The following is a 20531-nucleotide window of genomic DNA, read 5'->3' as shown; positions in this document are numbered from 1 at the left end:
GCTACTGTCTTATCTATCCTGTTGCCTAGTCACTTTACCCCTACATATATGTACAGTGCATTCGGAAAGTATTCAGACCCCTTGACCTTTTCCACATTTTGTTTGTTTATTCCACAATGGATTAAAAAAAAAAAAATCCTCATCAATCTACACACAATAACCCATAATGACAAAGCAAAAAAGGTTTGTTAGAAATTCTTGCAAATGTATTAAAAATAAAAAAACAGAAATACCTTATTTACATAAGTATTCAGACCCTTTCCTATGAGACTCGAAATTGAGCTCAGGTGCATCCTGTTTCCATTGATCATCCTTGAGATGTTTCTACAACTTGATTGGAGTACACCTGTGGTAAATTCAATTGATTGGACATGATTTGGAAAGGCACACACCTGTCTATATAAGGTCCCACAGTTGACAACGCATGTCAGGGCAAAAACCAACCCATGAGGTCGAAGGAATTGTCCGTAGAGCTCCGAGACAGGATTGTGTCGAGGCACAGATCTGGGGAGGGGTACCAAAAATGTCTGCAGCATTGAAGGTCCCCAAGAACACAGTGGCCTCCATCATTCTTAAATGGAAGAAGTTTGGAACCACCAAGGCTCTTCCTAGAGCTGGCCGCCCGGCCAAACTGAGCAATCAGGGGAGAAGGGCCTTGGTCAGGGAGGTGACCAAGAACCCAATGGTCACTCTGACAGTTCTCCAGAGTTCCTCTGTGGAGATGGGAGAACCTTCCAGAAGGAAAACCATCTCTGCAGAACTCCACCAATCAGAGCGCTCAGGACCTCAGACTGGGGTGAAGGCTCACCTTCCAACAGGGCAGCAACCCTAAGCACACAGCCAAGACAACACAGGAGTGGCTTCAGGACAAGTCTCTGAATGTCCATGAGTGGCCCAGCCAGAGCTCGGACTTGAACCCGTTTGAACATCTCTGGAGAGACCTGAAAATAGCTGTGCAGCGACGCTCCCTATCCAACCTGACAGAGCTTGAGAGGATCTGCAGAGAAGAATGGGAGAAACTCCCCAAATACAGGTGTGCCAAGCTTGTAGTGTCATACCCAAGAAGACTCAAGGCTGTAATCACTGCCAAAGGTGCTTCAACAAAGTACTGAGTAAAGGGTCTGAATACTTGTGATATTTCAGGTTTATTTTTTAATTTCTTTACAAAAATGTATAAAAACCTGTTTTTGCTTTGTCATTATGGGGTATTGTGTGTAGATTGATGATGGGAAAAAACGATTTAATCAATTTTAGAATAAGGCTATAACAAAATGTGGAAAAAGTCAAGGGGTCTGAATACTTTCCGAATGCACTGTGTCTACCTCAATTTCCTCGTACCCCTGCACCTCAACTCGGTGCTGATACTCCATGTTTATAGCCAAGCTATCATTGCTCATTTTGTATTTATTCCTTGTGTTTTTTCTGTTATTATTATTTATTAAAAATATATATTATTATTCTTTATTGTGTTCTGCATTGTTGGGAAGGGCCCGTAAATAAACATTTTACTGTTAGTCTAAACCTGGTGTTTACGAAGCATGTGACAATTAAAATGTGATTTGAGTAGCAATGCTTTTTGATGACATCATTAATTAATCAAACAGGCCTGAGCCACGCATCGGGCTGTCACGCACACGCTCTGCATGGAATAATGCGACCAGCAACAACAACAACAACAACCGCTTAAACAACCTGTGGTAGCCTAACACCATCACTATCACTATCACCAATAGCCTAGCGATGACAACAGTGACACATCAAAGGTTAAAGGCTCGTGGTGCTGAAAGGACAGCGACCGTAATCTGCGCACTCCGTGTAGGAGATAACACTTTTTGTAAAACACATAGACACCACCAATAGAAAGAGAGCAGTCACACACAGCATAGCCTACTGTTAAAAGCAACCAATTCACAATAATCCAGTAGGCCCCTGCAATAATAACAAAAACACAACCATTAAGCATTTCCAAATCGAAATGTACAGCTATTACTTCCCATTGCAAACATATTTTATCTTGTTCAGCACACAAAGTAACCAGTGATGTAAAGTTTTTAAATGCAACAATGTTTCACACGCATTATTTTCAAAGAGATACCTAACAGAAAGCGAGCTGCAAAAACAGTGCCACTGCCACTCACCAAATGATGATCATTTTAAACTTAACTTTTAAAGTTAATCTTGAAGGGCGATGTTAAAGGCCCAATGCAGCCGTTTTTATCTCAATATCAAATCATTTCTGGGTAACAAATTTTTCTATAAAAATTTTAAAAAATAAAAATAGCTTCTTAGCAAAGAACAATTTCTCAAGCAAGAATTTTGCTAGGACTGTCTGAGAGTGTTCTGAGTGTGGGGAGAGGAAAACTGAAAACTAGCTGTTAATGGCAAAGAGGTTTGGAATTATCTTTGTTATTGGTCTATTAACTTATGATCTCGCCAGGCAGGCCAAAACTCCATCCCACCAAAACAGGCTGAATTTCAGACGGTCTATTTCCAACAGTTCTTACACTAAAACGGCGTTGTCATCATTTTCACAATTTCACAGTATTATTCCAACTTCATAGTGTGGAAATATATATAAAACACAGGAAAATCTAGTTTTTGACTGCACTGGGCCTTTAACAAATGAGCAAAAACATCCTCCTTGATAACACTTGTGGCTTTAAAATTAGTCCGCAAGCTATATCCCTGCAATGTCTCATTGAAGATCTAGATAACTTTTCTGGCATCTCTGGACTAAAACCTAATTATGATAAGTGTACCATATAACGTATTGGATCTATAAAAAACACAACTATTACATTACCCAGCAGTTTACCTATAAAATGGGCTGACGGTGAAGTAGACATACTCGGTATTCATATCACAAAATATATAAATGAGCTCTCCACAATGAATTTTAATAGAAAACTAGTAAAAATAGACAAAATCCTGCAACCATGGAGAGGTAAATAACTGTCAATTTATGGAAAAATGACACTGATTAACTCCTTAGTCATATCTCAGTTTACTCACTTACTTATGGAGCTGCCTACTCCTGATAATTCATTTTTCAAATAAAAAATATTTTGCTTTATCTGGGATGCTAAGCGTGCCTATCTATATAATGAATATGAACTGGGTGGGCTGAGATTATTAAATATAAAAGCACTAAACCTCTCTCTAAAAGCGTCACTTAAACAAAAGTTTTAGTTGAACCCAAAATGGTTCTCAAGTAGATTACTAAGAAAAGCTCATCCATTGTTTAAAAATGGCCTTTTTTCCTTTGTGCTGATTGCCATGTCTCATTTTTGATTAATTGAAAATTAAACCTTATTCAAAGTATCACTATTTTTCTAACAAGCATTGCAGAGCTGGTTACAATTTCAATTTCATCCCCCAGAAAAGGTAGAACAAGTATTACAACAAATATTATGGTTGAACTCAAATGTGCTGGTTGATAAAATACCTATATTTATGGAAAATAAGTTTGAAAAGGGTATTTTGTTTTTGTATGTCTTTCATGGAGTTATCGGAATTGTATGGGAAGGTTTGCTCAATCCAAGATTACAACCAATTGATTACGACATTACCCCCAAAATGGAGGAGGCAGGTGGCCGCGGAAGGAGGTAGGGAACTGGTCTGTCTGCCAAACTGCCGGAGGAACAAAAATAGCATAAATAGGAAAGTATACCAGTTTCATTTCAGGGCCAGGATGTTGACAGCTGTTGCATACAGATTGCAAAATAGCTGGGTAGAGATTTTTGATATACCGATTCCATGGCTGTCACGCCCTGGCTCTGGGGACTCTTAAATGTTGAGTCAGGGTCAGTAATTTCTATGTTAAGTTTTTCTATGTTTAGGTTCTAGATCGTTTAGATCTATGTTGGCCAGGGTGGTTCCCAATCAGAGGCAGCTGTAGCTCGTTGTCTCTGATTGGGGTCCATACTTAGGCAGCCGTTTGGCACCAGTCTGTGTGGGATCTTGTTCCGTATGGGTATGTTATTAGTCTACCTTGGACTTCACGTATTGTTTGTTTGTTGTTTTGTTCGTGTTCAGTACTTTAATAAATATGTACGCTTATCACGCTGCGCCTTGGTCCGTCTCATCCGTAAACGATCGTGACAGAAGATCCCACCAAATGAGGACCAAGCAGCATGCCCAGGAAGAGAGAATAGCGATGTCTCAGGTGGGCAAATGGTGGTCATGGGAGGAGATATTCGCGGGGAAAGGGCCATGGGCGAAGGTAAATGCCAAGGCAGGAGAGGAGAAACGGCGCCAACCGTGCCGACGACGGACACCCGAGAGGCAACCCCAATAAAAAAAAATTGGCTCCGGAGGCTCCGGAGTGGATCCGCTGACTGGAGTTGGACCGGACCCTGGTGGAGCGGATTGCTCTGGCTCCGGAGTGGAGCAGCTGACCGGTACTTAGGCAGCCGTTTGGCACCAGTCTGTGTGGGATCTTGTTCCGTATGGGTATGTTATTAGTCTACCTTGGACTTCACGTATCGTTTGTTTGTTGTTTTGTTCGTGTTCAGTACTTTAATAAATATGTATGCTTATCACGCTGCGCCTTGGTCCGTCTCATCCGTAAACGTCCGTGACAATGGCACAGGGTGTATGAGTTGATATATAAAACGACACAAGATTCTGCTAAATTACTAAAAAAGTTTTTTTTAAATATAAAATAAAAATGTAAAACATTCAAGACTTCGTGCCTTTCAGCTAAAATTATTGTACAGAATTCTTGCCACCAACAAAATGTTATATATTTGGGGCATATAATCATCACAGCTCTGTAGATTTTGTTGTGAGGATACAGAATCAACAGACAATTTCTCCTGGTATTGCCCTCAGGTAGACTGTTTCTGGTCTCAGGTTCAGGAATGGCTGAAAAAGCATAACATTAATCTAAAATTGACCCAAGAAATAGTATTGTTTGGAGATCTGGAGAGACCTGGTCATACTATTAGTAAAAGTATTTATCTTCAACTCGCAATCTGTGGATTCTATTAGATTAGATAGATTCAAATTGTATGTTAAATATCACAGCATAGTTGAAAGATATATGGTGCGTAGAAATCCGATGAGGGTGGCCAGCAGAGATAGGTGGGATTGGCTGAGGGAAACTGAGGGTTGGGATGTGGAACTAGAGACAAGTGGGAGTGGAGTTGCTGGGCAGGGGATAGAATGACGGTCAAAGATAAACAATTAAAAAATAAATATGTTTGATTGACACTGAGGGGCAATGCTGTTACATCCAATGCCTGGGGTCTCGGATGGTTGAGGGGCTGCTCTCGGGGAACTGTGGGGGGATCTTGGGTGGTTGGTGGCCTGGCGGTTGGGAGCTTGGGCGGGTGGCCGATAGGTCGCTGGTTCGGGTCCCCGTTTTGACTTGGTGGGAGATCTATCGACATGCCCTTGGGTGGGGCACTTGACCCTGGTTGCTCTTTTGGGTCGCTCTGGACGGGAGATGGTTAGATAACTGAATGTAATGTAATTGTTAAGTGGCTTCACTGCAGGTAGATTATACAGTGCATTCGGAAAGTATTCAGACCCTTTGACTTTTTCCACATTTTGTTATGCTACAACCTTATTCTAAAATGGATTAAATTGATTTTTTCCCTCATCAATCTACAAACAATTTTAGCAAATGTATTAAAAATAAAAAAATGAAATATCACATTAAATAAGTATTCAGACCCTTTACTCAGTACTTTGTTGAAGAACCTTTGGCAGCGATTACAGCCTCAAGTCTTCTTGGGTATGACGCTACAAGCTTGGCACACCTGTATTTGGGGAGTTTCTCCCATTCTTCTCTGCAGATCCTCTCAAGCTCTGTCAGGTTGGATAGGGAGCGTCACTGCACCGCTATTTTCAGATCTCTCCAGAGATGTTAGATCGGGTTCAAGTCCGGGCTCTGGCTGGGCCACTCAAGGACATTCAGAGACTTATCCCGAAGCCACTCCTACATTGTCTTGGCTGTGTGGTTAGGGTCGTTGTCCTTTTGGAAGGTGAACCTTCGCCTCAGTCTGAGATCCTGAGTGCTCTGGAGCAGGTTTTCATCAATGATCTCTCTGTACTTTGCTCCGTTCATCTTTCCCTCAATCCTGACTAGTCTCCCAGTCCCTGCTGCTGAAAGACATCCCCACAGCATGATGCTGCCACCACCATGCTTCACCATAGGGATGGTGCCAGGTTTCCTTCAGACGTGACGCTTGGTATTCAGGCCAAAGAGTTAAATATTGGTTTCATCAGACCAGAGAATCTTGTTTCTCATGGTCTGAGAGTCCTTTGCAAACTCCAAGCGGGCTGTCATGTGCCTTTTACTGAGGAGTGGCTTCTGGCCTCTCTACCATAAAGGCCTGATTGGTGGAGTGCTGCAGAGATGGTTGTTCTTCTGGAAGGTTCTCCCATCTCCACAGAGGAACTCTGGAGCTCTCTCAGAGTGATCGGGTTCTTGGTCACCTCCCTGACCAAGGCCCTTCTCCCCCGGTTGCTCAGTTTGGCCGGGCGGCCAGCTCAAGGAAGAGTCTTGGTGGTTCCAAACTTTAAGAATGATGGAGGCTACTGTGTTCTTGGGGACCTTCAATGCTGCAGACATTTTTTGGTACCCTTCCTCAGATCTGTGCCTCGACACAATCCTGTCTCTGAGCTCTACGGACAATTCCTGTCAACTGTGGGACCCTATATAGACAGGTGTATGCCTTTCCAAATCATGTCCAATCAATTGAATTTACCACAGGTGGACTCCAACCAAGTTGTGGAAACATCTCAAGGATGATTAATGGAAACAGGATGCACCTGAGCTCAATTTCGAGTCTCATAGTTTAGGGTCTGAATACTTATGTAAATAAGGTGCTTTTTTTTACTTTTACAAAAACTTCTAAAAACCTTATTTCACTTTGTCATTATGGGTTATTTTGTGTAGATTGATGAGGAAAAACATTTATTCAACCCATTTTAGAATAAGGCTGTAACTTAACAAAATGTGGAAAAAGTCAAGGGGTCTGAATAATTTCCGAACTGTGAGGGAAAAAGGTATTTGATCCCCTTCTGATTTTGTACGTTTGCCCACTGACAAAGACATGATCATCTATAATTTTAATGGTAGGTTTATTTGAACAGTGAGAGACAGAATAACAACAACAAAATCCAGAAGAACGCATGTCAAAAATGTAATAAATTGATTTGCATTTTAATGAGGGAAATAAGTATTTGACTTTGACTGATACTGTATATACATATATGTATATACACACACTACCAGTCAAAAGTTTGGACACACCTACTCATTCAAGGGTTTTTCTTTATTTTTACTATTTTTTACATTGTAGAATAGTGGTGAAGACATAAAAACTATGAAATAACATATATGGAATCATGTAGGAACCAAAAAAGTGTTAAACAAATCAAAATATAGTTTATATTTGAGATTCTTCAAATAGCCACCCTTTGCCTTGATGACAGCTTTGCACACTCTTGGCATTCTCTCAACCAGCTTCACCTGGAATGCGTTTCCAACTGTCTTGAAGGAGTTCCCACATATGCTTAGCACTTATTGGCTGCTTTTCCTTCACTCTGCCATCCGACTCATCCCAAACCATCTCTTAGGCTTCAGTGCAATTAAAGTGCTGAAATGAAGTGTGGAGGCTACACACACACACACACACACAAACACACACATGGAAGCGTGCACACACACAGATGTGCATGTGCGCGCACACACACACACACACACACACACACACAAACACACACAGGCTTGTCACCAGAGCATAGCACTGTGCCTTTACTGTCCCAGCCAACTGACAGCTGGAATGCCATCTACACATTAACACTCTCTCTAGTGTCGACACACAGACACAGATTCATACTCTTAAAAAAGACACTGCGCAACACTGAAAGTAACACATCCATACACATTTAATGTGTGCACACACAATCACAACACAAAACACTCATACATCCTGCCCAAAATTGTCTCATTAGAATATGTCAAAATAGGGACATTTAACCTTCCTTGCCTGGAGAGTTGAAGTTTAAACACGGTTTAAATACAGCTAAACTGGCTACAGTCCTACACGTAACCGTGGCGATGTGCCAGACAGACGGAGAACATTAGAGAGCTTCATCCTCACAGGGAGAAATAACAACCTGTCTCCCCAGAACCAGACTGTTACACAATAAGAATGATAAGACCATCCAGGATCATTGGACTGAGGTACTCACTGACTGTCAAATCGGTCAGGAGAGAGTTCTTAGAATGGGCCCCTTCTATGTGTCTGCTTCAATTGGCTCTGATATTTAACGATCCATGTACACACAGTCACAACACCCTTGTTAGTGGCCAACTCTCTCAGACTTACACATACACTCAACCTCAATCACTGTTGTGGATACACACACACCCATCCTTGCAAACCTCCAAAAGCAACAACCCACACAATCACACAGAGTCAAAGTGTTCTGTGCCATCAGTGTAGTGTGTGTGTGTGTGTGTGTTTGGTTTTACTATCCTTATTGGGACCAGAAGTCCTCACAAGGATAGTAAAACAAGGAAAATAGGTAAAGTAAAAAGGCTATGTTAGGCTAAGGGTTAGGGTTACAATTAGGGTTAGGGTTAGAATTAAGGTTAGGGGTTAGGTTTAGCGTTAGGAGTTAGGGTTCAGTTTAGTTTTAGGGTTAGAGGTTTGGGGTTAAGCTTAGGGTTAGGGTTAGGTTAAGGATTAGAGTTAAGGGTTAGGGAAAATAGGATTTTGAATGGGAATAAACGTTTTGGTCCCCACAAGGATAGTAAAACAAACGTGTGTGTGTGTGTGCGTGCGTGCAGCGGTGGGTCCATTCCTCTGCAGAGCCTGCTGCAACTGTGCAGATCAGATCACTGTCAGACTGGAGCCTCCTCTCCTCTCCACAGGAGCTGTCAGCATGGAGAGAGGGGAGGGGAGTGTGATGGAAAATCTTATGTTGGTGCTTTTCTATTTTATACATTTCTGTGTTTTCTAATAACCGTTTTCTGTGTTCATGCAAGTGACTGATTGAACGAACCCTCACTATCAGTATCTGCAATTTGGCAGTACGCCCAGACCCTTGTTTTGAGAAAGAAAGGTATCTCAGTTTCAAGGTCTCAGCTTAGAGAGAAGAAGCCTTGTGAGGTATTGGTCTATCACATGCATGCCCAGTATTGGTCGGTCACATGAATGAAGCAGATGTTAATGATGAATTAATTATGAATAAGCTAAATCATGCAAATATGACTTGTCTGCAGTATATAATCCAGGCATTTGTCATCTCCCATCTGGATTACTGCAACTCGCTGTTGGCTGGGCTCCCTGCCTGTGCCATTAAACCCCTACAACTTATCCAGAACACTGCAGCCCGTCTGGTGTTCAACCATCCCAAGTTCTCTCATGTCACCCCGCTCCTCCGCACACTCCACTGGCTTCCAGTTGAAGCTCGCATCTACTACAAAACGAGGGCACTTCGTTCATCCACCTCTGGCCTGCTAGCCCCCCTACCTCTACGGAAGCACAGTACCCGCTCAGCCCAGTCAAAGCTATTCGCTGCTCTGGCACCCCAATGGTGGAACAAGCTCCCTCACGATGCCAGGACGCCTGACCACCTTCCGGAGACACTTGAAACCCTACCTCTTTAAGGAATACCTGGAATAGTATAACAGTAATCCTTCTACCCCCCATAAAGAAAATAGAAAAAGGGAGTGGTTGTCCCACTGGCAATCCTAAATTGAATGCACCAATTTGTAAGTCGCTCTGGATAAGAGCGTCTGCTAAATTACTTAAATGTTAAATGTTAAATGTTAAATATAAGAGAACTAACGGAACTGCCCCGTTAGAGCTCCTGACAGACATTCACTGGTGCATCAAGTTTGTTGGAACCTCTCCAGCGCGCTTACAATAAACAATTATTCATTTAAGATTGACTTCGAGGGTCCCTGTATAAGAATTTCAACAATAATTTGCCGTCAATGAACAGGATGGAGAGAGAGAGAGGGGGAGTAGAAAGGGAGAGAGAGAGATATGGAAGGTGGGAGAGGGGGTGCTAGAAAGAGGGGAGTCGTAATCAGACACACAGAGAGAAGGAGAAGCAGGAAAGAAAGAGATATGAAAGGAAATCAGAGGGAGAGAGAGAGGCAGTGAGATTAGACCTCTATTTTGGCAAGGGTATGCTATTGATACGCTGTGAGTGTAACCGGTGTGGCTAGCTAGTTAGCGGTGCACGCTAGTGGCATTTTGATCCTTGACGTCACTTGCTCTGAGACCTTGAAGTAGTTGTTTCCCCTTGCACTGCAAGGGCCGTGGCTTTTGTGGAGAGATAGGTAACGTTGCTTGGTGGGAGGCAGTTGTTGATGTGTTCAGATGGTCCCTGGTTCAAGCCGAGGTTGGGGCGAGGAGAGGGATGAGCAGTGTACCCTCTGTAGATACTGTATGACTGTAACAGATTACTGCCTGATCTCTCTGGGTTTGGTGCAGATGATTGTTGTGCATCTGGTATCTGTATCTTGTATGTTAAACTATTTTCTGTTTGTATCATTAAGTATTATCTATTACTGATTCTTACATTGAACACACACACACACACACACATACACTCCCCCCACCCCCACTTCCCCACTTCCCCCCTCCACACACACACACACACACACACACACTAACCCCTCCCTGTCCCTTTGCCCCCAGCCCTGATGCATGCGGTGGTGTTTGGTAACGTGACGGCCATTATTCAGAGGATGTACTCTCGGCGCTCCCTCTACCACACCCGTACCAAGGACCTGAAGGACTTCATCAGGGTCCACCGTCTGCCCAAGGCCCTAGAGCAACGCATGCTGGAGTGCTTCCAGACCACCTGGTCTGTTAACAACGGCATCGACGTCAGCGAGGTGGGTTGTAACAAAAGAGGACTAAGCAGTCTGACGACTATGCTGTCACTCTCTCTCATGCCTCATTCTTGCTCTTTCCCTTTCTCTCTCTCTCTCTCAATTCAATTTCAATTCAATTCAATTCAATTTAAGGGCTTTATTGGCATGGGAAACATATGTTAACATTGCCAAAGCAAGTGAAGTAGATAGTAAACAAATGTGAAATAAACAATAAATATTAACAGTAAACATTACACTCAGAAGTTCCAAAAGAATAAAGACATTTCAAATGTCATATTATGTCTATATACAGTGTTGTAACAATGTACAAATGGGAAAATAAATAAACAAAAATATGGGTTGTATTTACAATGGGGTTTGTTCTTCACTGTTTGCCCTTTTCTTGTGGCAACAGGTCACAAATCTTCCTGCTGTGATGGCACACTGTGGTATTTCACCCAGTAGATATGGGAGTTTATCAAAATTTGGTTTGTTTTCGAATTCTTTGTGGATCTCTGTAATCTGAGGGAAATATGTGTCTCTAATATGGTCATACATTTGGCAGGAGGTTAGGAGATGCAGCTCAGTTTCCACCTCATTTTGTGGGCAGTGTGCACATAGCCTGTCTTCTCTTGAGAGCCAGGTCTGCCTACGGCGGCCTTTCTCAATAGCAAGGCTATGCTCACTGAATCTGTACATAGTCAAAGCTTTCCTTAAGTTGGGGTCAGTCACAGTGGTCAGGTATTTTGCCACGGTGTACTCTCTGTTTAGGGCCAAATAGCATTCTAGTTTGCTCTGTTTTTTTGTTAATTCTTTCCAATGTGTCAAGTAATTCTCTTTTTGTTTTCTCATGATTTGGTTGGGTCTAATTGTGTTGTTGTTGTTGTTCTGGGGCTCTGTGGGGTCTGTTTGTGTTTGTGAACAGAGCCCCAGGACCAGCTTACTTAGGGGACTCCAAGTTCATCTCTCTGTAGGTGATGGCTTTGTTATGGAAGGTTTGGGAATCGCTTCCTTTTAAGTGGTTATAGAATTTAACGGCTCTTTTCTGGATTTTGATAATTAGCTGGTATCGGCCTAATTCTGCTCTGCATGATTTTTTTTGCAGAAATCTGCATGCAGAGTCTCAATTTGGTGTTTGTCCCATTTTGTGAATTCTTGGTTGGTGAGCGGACCCCAGACCTCACAACCATAAAGGACAATGGGTTCTATAACTGATTCAAGTATTTTTAGCCAGATCCTAATTGGTATGTCGAATTTGATGTTCCTTTTGATGGCATAGAAGGCCTTTCTTGCCTTGTCTCTCAGATCGTTCACAGCTTTATGGAAGTTACCTGTGGCGCTGATGTTTAGGCCGAGGTATGTATAGTTTTTTGTGTGCTCTAGGGCAACGGTGTCTAGATGGAATTTGTATTTGTGGTCCTGGCAACTGGACCTTTTTTGGAACACCATTATTTTTTTCTTACTGAGATTTACTGTCAGGGCCCAGGTCTGACAGAATCTGTGCAGAAGATCTAGGTGCTGCTGTAGGCCCTCTTTGGTTGGTGACAGAAGCACCAGATCATCAGCAAACAGTAGACATTTGACTTCAGATTCTAGTAGGGTGAGGCCCGGGTGCTTCAGACTGTTCTAGTGCCCTCGCCAATTCATTGATATATATGTTGAAGAGGGTGTGGCTTAAACTGCATCCCTGTCTCACCCCATGGCCCTGTGAAAAGAAATGTGTGTGTTTTTTGCCAATTTTAACAGCACACTTGTTGTTTGTGTACATGGATTTTATAATGTTGTATGTTTTTCCCCCAACACCACTTTCCATCAATTTGTATAGCAGACCCTCATGCCAAATTGAGTCAAAAGCTTTTTTGAAACCAACAAAGCATGAGAAGACTTTGCCTTTGTTTTGTTTTGTTTGTTTGTCAATTAGGGTGTGCAGGGTGAATACGTGGTGTGTCGTACGGTAATTTGATAAAGAGCCAATTTGGCATTTGCTCAGTACATTGTTTTCACTGAGGAAATGAACTAGTGTCGTGTCGCGTCGTGTGCTGGTGGTTATTGCTGTCAAACAAAGAGTCCGCTTAGGCTGCACTTTGATTAGAAGTTTTATTCATATCACAAGATGTCAGCATAAGTTTACAGACCCGCAGTGTCTGGAGAAACAGCGTCCCAAAGATAATCTGTCTGTTTCTGACCCCCTTTTTGTCTAGCCCATACTTATAAACAATGGCAAAATATGGGTTGCTCCCTCTGCTGTCCAATCACCTGTCTCCCCTGCGGCGTCACCCTACAACTGGCTACTTTTGAACTAAGATAAACATCCACGCTTTGTTCCTCTAGAATAGTCATAATCTTCATACACGACACTAGTCTGCTGTTAATGATAATGCAGAGGATTTCCCCAAGGTTTCTGTTGACACATATCCCACGGTAGTTATTGGGGTCAAATTTGTCTCCACTTTTGTGGATTGGGGTGATCAGTCCTTGGTTCCAAATATTGGGGAAGATGCCAGAGCTAAGGATGATGTTAAAGAGTTTAAGTATAGCCAATTGGAATTTGTGGTCTGTATATTTTATCATTTCATTGAGGATACCATCAACACCACAGGCCTTGGGTGTGTTTGTATTTTGTCCTGTAGTTCATTCAATGTAATTGGAGAATCCAGTGTGTCTTTAATAGTTGATTCTAAGATTTGCATTTGATCATGTAAATTTTTTTTGCTATTTGTTCTTTGTTATAGGGCCATACATCTCCGTTTTGGATAGATAGCTCTTCGTGTTGTTGTTTGTTTAGTATTTTCCAATTTTCCCAGAAGTGGTTAGAATCTATGGATTCTTCAATTACATTGAGCTGAGTTCTGACATGCTGTTCCTTCTTTTTCCGTAGTGTATTTCTGTATTGTTTTAGTGATTCACCATAGTGAAGGCGTAGGCTCAGGTTTTCTGGGTCTCTATGTTTTTGGTTGGATTGGTTTCTCAATTCATTTCTTAGGTTTTTGCATTCTTCATGAAACCATTTGTCATTGTTGTTACTTTTCTTCGGTTTTCTGTTAGAGATTTTTAGATTTGATAGGGAAGCTGAAAGGTGAAATATACTGTTTAGGTTTTCTACTGCCAAATTTACACCTTCACTATTACAGTGGAACGTTTTGTCCAGGAAGTTGTCTAAAAGGGATTTAATTTGTTGTTGCCTAATAGTTTTTTGGTAGGTTTCTACACTACTTTCCTTCCATCTATAGCATTTCTTAATATTATTCAGTTCCTTTGGCTTTGATGCCTTATGATTGAGTATTGCTCTGTTCAAGGAGACTGTGATTTTGCTTTGGTCTGATAGGGGTGTCTCTCTCAATCTTGTTTTCTTTTCGTGTTCCCAATGCTCCTGTTGGTAAAAAATTAAATGCCTCCTGTATTGATTCTTCTCTCAGTTATTCTCTCAATTCATATCACTTGTTTTGCCTCTCTCTCTTCCCCCGTTCTACCTCTTCAACTTTCCCTCTCATCTGTCGATCCCCTCTGTCCAAACTCAATCTCTCATATTTTATTCTCTTTGTCTCACTCCCCTTTCTCATCCCCTCTCATCCCCCTCTCACCCCCCTCTCTCTCTAGTTGTTGAAGGACTTCCCAGACGAGTTGAGGGCGGACATCGCCATGCACCTGAATAAGGAGCTGCTGCAGCTGCCGCTGTTTGAGTCGGCCAGTAGGGGTTGTCTGCGCTCCCTGTCCCTCATCATCAAGACATCGTTCTGCGCCCCAGGAGAGTTCCTCATCCGCCAGGGAGACGCCCTGCAGGCCATCTACTTTGTCTGTTCCGGGTCCATGGAGGTGCTGAAGGACAACACTGTGCTGGCTATACTAGGTAAGGACACATAGGGCACACAGACGCACGCACGCAGGCACACATGTACACACGCACATACACATGTGTACACCACACACACACACACACACACAGTCACACAGACACACACACATATGCATATGCATACACACACACACACACACACACACACATAAGTGCATATACCTGATGACATCCACATTCTAGCAGACCTGCTTTTGTTTTCTAAACTATCACTCAATACACATGCATTTGCAGTGAATTACACAACCTGGTCTCATAGACATAGACTAGACGTAGCATAGTAAACATAAATCCGGGACACCCAGATTAGTATGATATATTACGTTTGGTATGGCTACATTAGACTAAAGTAGGGTGGTTGGTCGTGTTGGATGGGTAGACGTAAAACACAAATGTCTAGCAACCCAAAGGTTCCGTGTTTGACTCTCATCACGGACAACTTTAGCGTTTTAGCTCATTTGAAACTTTGCAACTACTCACTACTGTTTAGCTACTTTGCAACTACTTAGCATGTTAGCTAACCCTTCCCCTAACCCAAACCTTAACCCTTAACCCTTAACCCTAACCTGTAGCCTAGCTAACGTTAGCCACATAGCTAACATTAGTGTTAACCACCTAGCAAATGTTAGTCACAACAAATTGGAATTTGTAACATGTCATATGTTTTCAAATTAGTAACATATTGTACGAATTGCAATTTGTAACATATCATACGAATTGGAATTGGTAACATATCAAACGAAATGGATGATGGACATCCACAAATTAATGCATAACATATCATAATTGGAGTGTCCCGGGTTTACATTTACTATGTTACGTGTGCCCCTGAGTCCAGGTTGAATTACAGGGAAGCACCAGATTGGAAACCCCCTAACCCCAATCACTACCAGCTTAAATCGAGTTAACCTTTACAGCACCAAGCAGCTGATGCATCTTATATTGACAGGCTAATCTGTATTGATGGGAACTAGGCTATATTATGACCAGCGAGATCACTCCAGATTCAAGTAGAAATTTGGAGTTTTTGCAGGTCCCCAGGACATCAGGAGAAGCTGTCAAAACCGTCCACTAGAGGCAAAAAAAACCCAACTCAAAACAAGTGTCAGGAGCTGGAATTGAACCAGCAATCTATGGAGAAGGAGCTCACTGCTTAGACCACTGTGCCATACATCCACAATGAATTAGCAAGGCCAGTCTTAATTAATGGCTAAACTTAACCTGGCTGTGTTTTTCTGTTTTAACTCTATCCCAAACCCTTAATTTAACCAATCAGAATTAGTGCCTGAACTGTTAACCAATCGGAATTAATGCCTGATCTTAACCCTAGAGTTGTTCCTATTTTAACCCTATCCCAAACCCTTAACTTAACCCAGTAGGAATTAATGCGCTAATTTTTGTACCCCTTTTTCGTGATATCCAATTGGTAGTTACAGTCTTGTCCCATCGCTGCAATTCCCGTATGGCGAAGGTCAATAGCCATGCGTCTTCTGAAAAAACGACCCTGCCAAGCCACACTGCTTCTTGACACACTGCTCGCTTATCCCGGAAGCCAGCTGCACCAATGTGTCGGAGGAAACACCATACAACTGGCGACCGAAGTCAGCGTGCATGCGCCCAGCCCGCCACAAGGAGTCGCTAGAGCGCCAAACCCTCCTGTAACCCGGACGACGCTGGGCCAATTGTGCACCGCCTCATGGGTCTCCCGGTCGCGGCCGGCTGCGACACAGCCCGGGATCGAACCCGGGTCTGTAGTGACGCCTCAAGCACTATAGAGTTGTTTCTGTTTGCCTACATTGTCTGGAACTCATGCGGGAGCTGTTAGCCTAAATACAGGACGTCAGGAAATGAAGTCAGTTTACTAGGCAAAAATAGATGTTTGTCCAAGGACGTCAAGAAATGACGTGAGACTGTGATTCTTGTTGCAGGTTATGACTTGTGTTGAAGAAGAGGCCTATTAGTATTATTGCAATGACATATTGAAATGTTGAATTTGATTAGGGTAACTATGATCAGAATTATGAATTATTGTCTGTTGGAAAAATAATTCAAGGCCATGTAATGAAACAACAAATTAACTTTCAAGTACCTCCTACCACACGCATACACACATGCACGAACACACACACCCACACAGACACACAGAGTTGAGTGTGTGACAAACTGACAAAGGATCCTTTCTCAGTAGACTAGCCACAGTCAAGTAAATTTCGCAGAGAGCTGACGTTCAATCAGACTGACCTGGAGACTGGGAGGAGACCTAGCTCATTGTTTTACTATCTTTGTGGGGACGAGATTCTAAATTATATTTTCCCTAACCCCTAATCCTAACCCTTAACCCTTAACCCCTAATCTTAACCCTAACCCCTAATCCTAACCCTTAACCTTAACCCTAAGCGAGCAGCTACTGTGTCTAATGACGTGTGAGTCTTCGTGTCTGGAATGGTTAGTCCTGCAGCAGGGGCTATAGTGAAATGCTTAAGAAGCAATTTATGTTGACAAGGGTTTTATGATTACTACTGTATATTTACTTGAGGCACATCGAATATAACTTTAATAAGGTATGTGAATCCAGAGGAAATAAGAGAAGGGGGGAGAGAGAGAGATGGAGAGAGAGATAGACAGAGAGAAAGAGGGGGAGAGAGAGGGAGGGAGACAGAGACAGAACGAGAGAGAAGCAGAGACGGAGAAAAGAGAGAGAGAGAGAGAGAGAGAGAGAGAGAGAGAGAGCAATCAATCATTTCCAGACCCAGGGACATGTACTAGTCTGTGGCGACCTAAATGCCAGAACTGGACAAGAACCTGACACCCTCAGCACACAGGGGGACAAACACCTACCTGGAGGTGACAGCATTCCCTCCCCCATATGCCCCCCTAGGCACAACTACGACAACATAACCAACAAAAACGGGTCATGACTATTGCAGCTCTGTCGCACACTGGGTATGTACATAGTCAATGGTAGGCTTCGAGGGGACTCCTATGGTAGGTACACCTATAGCTCATCTCTTGGCAGTAGTACTGTAGACTACTTTATCACTGACCTCAACCCAGAGTCTTTTAGAGCGTTCACAGTCAGCCTACTGACACCCCTATCAGACCACAGCAAAATCACAGTCTACTTGAACAGAGCAATACTCAATCATGAGGCATCAAAGCCAAAGAAACTGAATAATATTAAGAAATGCTATAGATGGAAGGAAAGTAGTGTTGAAACCTACCAAAAAACAATTAGGAAACAACAAATTCAATCCATTCTAGACAACTTCCTGGACAAAACGTTCCACTGTAATAGTGAAGGTGTAAACTTGGCAGTAGAAAACCTAAACAGTATATTTGACCTCTCAGCTTCCCTATCAAATCTAAAAATCTCTAACAGAAAACCAAAGAAAAGTAATAACAGTGATAAATGGTTTGATGAAGAATGCAAAAACCTAAGAAAGAAATTGAGAAACCTATCCAACCAAAAACATAGAGACCCAGAAAACCTGAGCCTACGCCTTCACTATGGTGAATCACTAAAACAATACAGAAATACACTACGGAAAAAGAAGGAACAGCATGTCAGAAATCAGCTCAATGTAATTGAAGAATCCATAGACTCTAACCACTTCTGGGAAAATTGGAAAACACTAAACAAACAACAACACGAAGAGCTATCTATCCAAAACGGAGATGTATGGGTAAACCACTTCTCCAATCTTTTTGGCCCTATAACAGAGAACAAACAGCAAAAAAATATACATGATCAAATGCAAATCTTAGAATCAACTATTAAAGACTACCAGAACCCACTGGATTCTCCAATTACATTGAATGAACTACAGGACAAAATACAAACCCTCCAACCCAAAAAGTAATGTGGTGTTGATGGTATCCTCAATGAAATGATAAAATATACAGACCACAAATTTCAATTAGCTATACTTAAACTCTTTAACATCATCCTTAGCTCTGGCATCTTCCCCAATATTTGGAACCAAGGACTGATCACCCCAATCCACAAAAGTGGAGACAAATTTGACCACAATAACTACCATGGGATATGCGTCAACAGCAACCTTGGGGAAATCCTCTGCATTATCATTAACAGCAGACTAGTTCATTTCCTCAGTGAAAACAAAGTACTGAGCAAATGTCAAATTGGCTTTTTACCAAATTACCGTACAACAGACCACGTATTCACCCTGTACACCCTAATTGACAAACAAACAAAACAAAACAAAGGCAAAGTCTTCTCATGCTTTGTAGATTTCAAAAAAGCTTTTGACTCAATTTGGCATGAGGGTCTGCTATACAAATTGATGGAAAGTGGGGTTGGGGGAAAAACATACGATATTATAAAATCCATGTACACAAACAACAAGTGTGCGGTTAAAATTGGCAAAAAACACACACATTTCTTTCCACAGGGCCGTGGGGTGAGACAGGGATGCAGTTTAAGCCCCACCCTCTTCAACATATATATCAATGAATTGGCGAGGGCACTAGAACAGTCTGCAGCACCCGGCCTCACCCTACTAGAATCTGAAGTCAAATGTCTTCTGTTTGCTGATGATCTGGTGCTTCTGTCACCAACCAAGGAGGGCCTACAGCAGCACTTAGATCTTCTGCACAGATTCTGTCAGACCTGGGCCCTGACAGTAAATCTCAGTAAGACAAAAATAATGGTGTTCCAAAAAGGGTCCAGTTGCCAGGACCACAAATACAAATTCCATCTAGACACCGTTGCCCTAGAGCACACAAAAAACTATACATACCTCGGCCTAAACATCAGCGCCACAGGTAACTTCCACAAAGCTGTGAACAATCTGAGAGACAAGGCAAGAAGGGCCTTCTATGCCATCAAAAGGAACATAAAATTTGACATACCAATTAGGATCTGGCAAAAAATACTTGAATCAGTTATAGAACCTATTGCCCTTTATGGTTCTGAGGTCTGGGGTCCGCTCACCAACCAAGAATTCACAAAATGGGACAAACACCAAATTGAGACTCTGCATGCAGAATTCTGCAAAAACATCCTCTGTGTACAACGTAAAACACCAAATAATGCATGAGCAGAATTAGGCCAATACCCGCTAATTATCAAAATCCAGAAAAGAGCCGTTAAATTCTATAACCACTTAAAAGGAAGCGATTCCCAAACCTTCCATAACAAAGCCATCACCTACAGAGAGATGAACTTGGTGAAGAGTCCCCTAGTAAGCTTGTCCTGGGGCTCTGTTTCACAAACACAAACAGACCCCACACAGCCCCAGGACAACAACAACAACAACAACACAATTAGACCCAACCAAATCATGAGAAAACAAAAGAGAATTACTTGACACATTGGAAAGAACAAACAAAAAAACAGAGCAAACTAGAATGCTATTTGGCCCTAAACAGAGAGTACACAGTGGCAGAATACCTGACCACTGTGACTGACCCAAACTTAAGGAAAGCTTTCACTATGTACAGACTCATTGAGCATAGCCTTGCTATTGAGAAAGGCCGCCGTAGGCAGACCTGGCTCTCAAGAGAAGACAGGCTATGTGCACACTGCCCACAAAATGAGGTGGAAACTGAGCTGCACTTCCTAACCTCCTGCCAAATGTATGACCATATTAGAGACACATATTTCCCTCAGATTACAGCGATCCACAAAGAATTTGAAAACAAACACAATTTTGATAAACTCCCTTATCTACTGGGTGAAAAACCACAGTGTGCCATCACAGCTGCAAGATTTGTGACCTGTTGCCACAAGAAAAGGGCAACCAGTGAAGAACAAACACCATTGTAAATACAACCCATATTTATGTTTATTTATTTTCCCATTTG

General features: G+C 42.3%; 1 protein-coding gene across 1 annotated transcript in view; it reads left to right on the top strand.

The window, feature by feature from the left end:
- The window catches only part of LOC121537059 (potassium voltage-gated channel subfamily H member 3), a 204615-nt gene that overhangs the window by 166152 nt on the left and 17932 nt on the right, over positions 1–20531 (top strand). Inside the window, exons 9-10 of the mRNA XM_045206626.1 lie at positions 10674–10873; positions 14450–14699. Coding sequence (XP_045062561.1) covers positions 10674–10873; positions 14450–14699 — 450 coding nt within the window. The remainder of the gene's footprint in view (positions 1–10673; positions 10874–14449; positions 14700–20531) is intronic.

This window comes from Coregonus clupeaformis, chromosome 23 (genome assembly GCF_020615455.1).
Source record: "Coregonus clupeaformis isolate EN_2021a chromosome 23, ASM2061545v1, whole genome shotgun sequence".
NCBI classification, from domain to species: Eukaryota; Metazoa; Chordata; class Actinopteri; order Salmoniformes; family Salmonidae; genus Coregonus; species Coregonus clupeaformis.
This window is presented reverse-complemented; position numbering and strand designations above follow the sequence as displayed.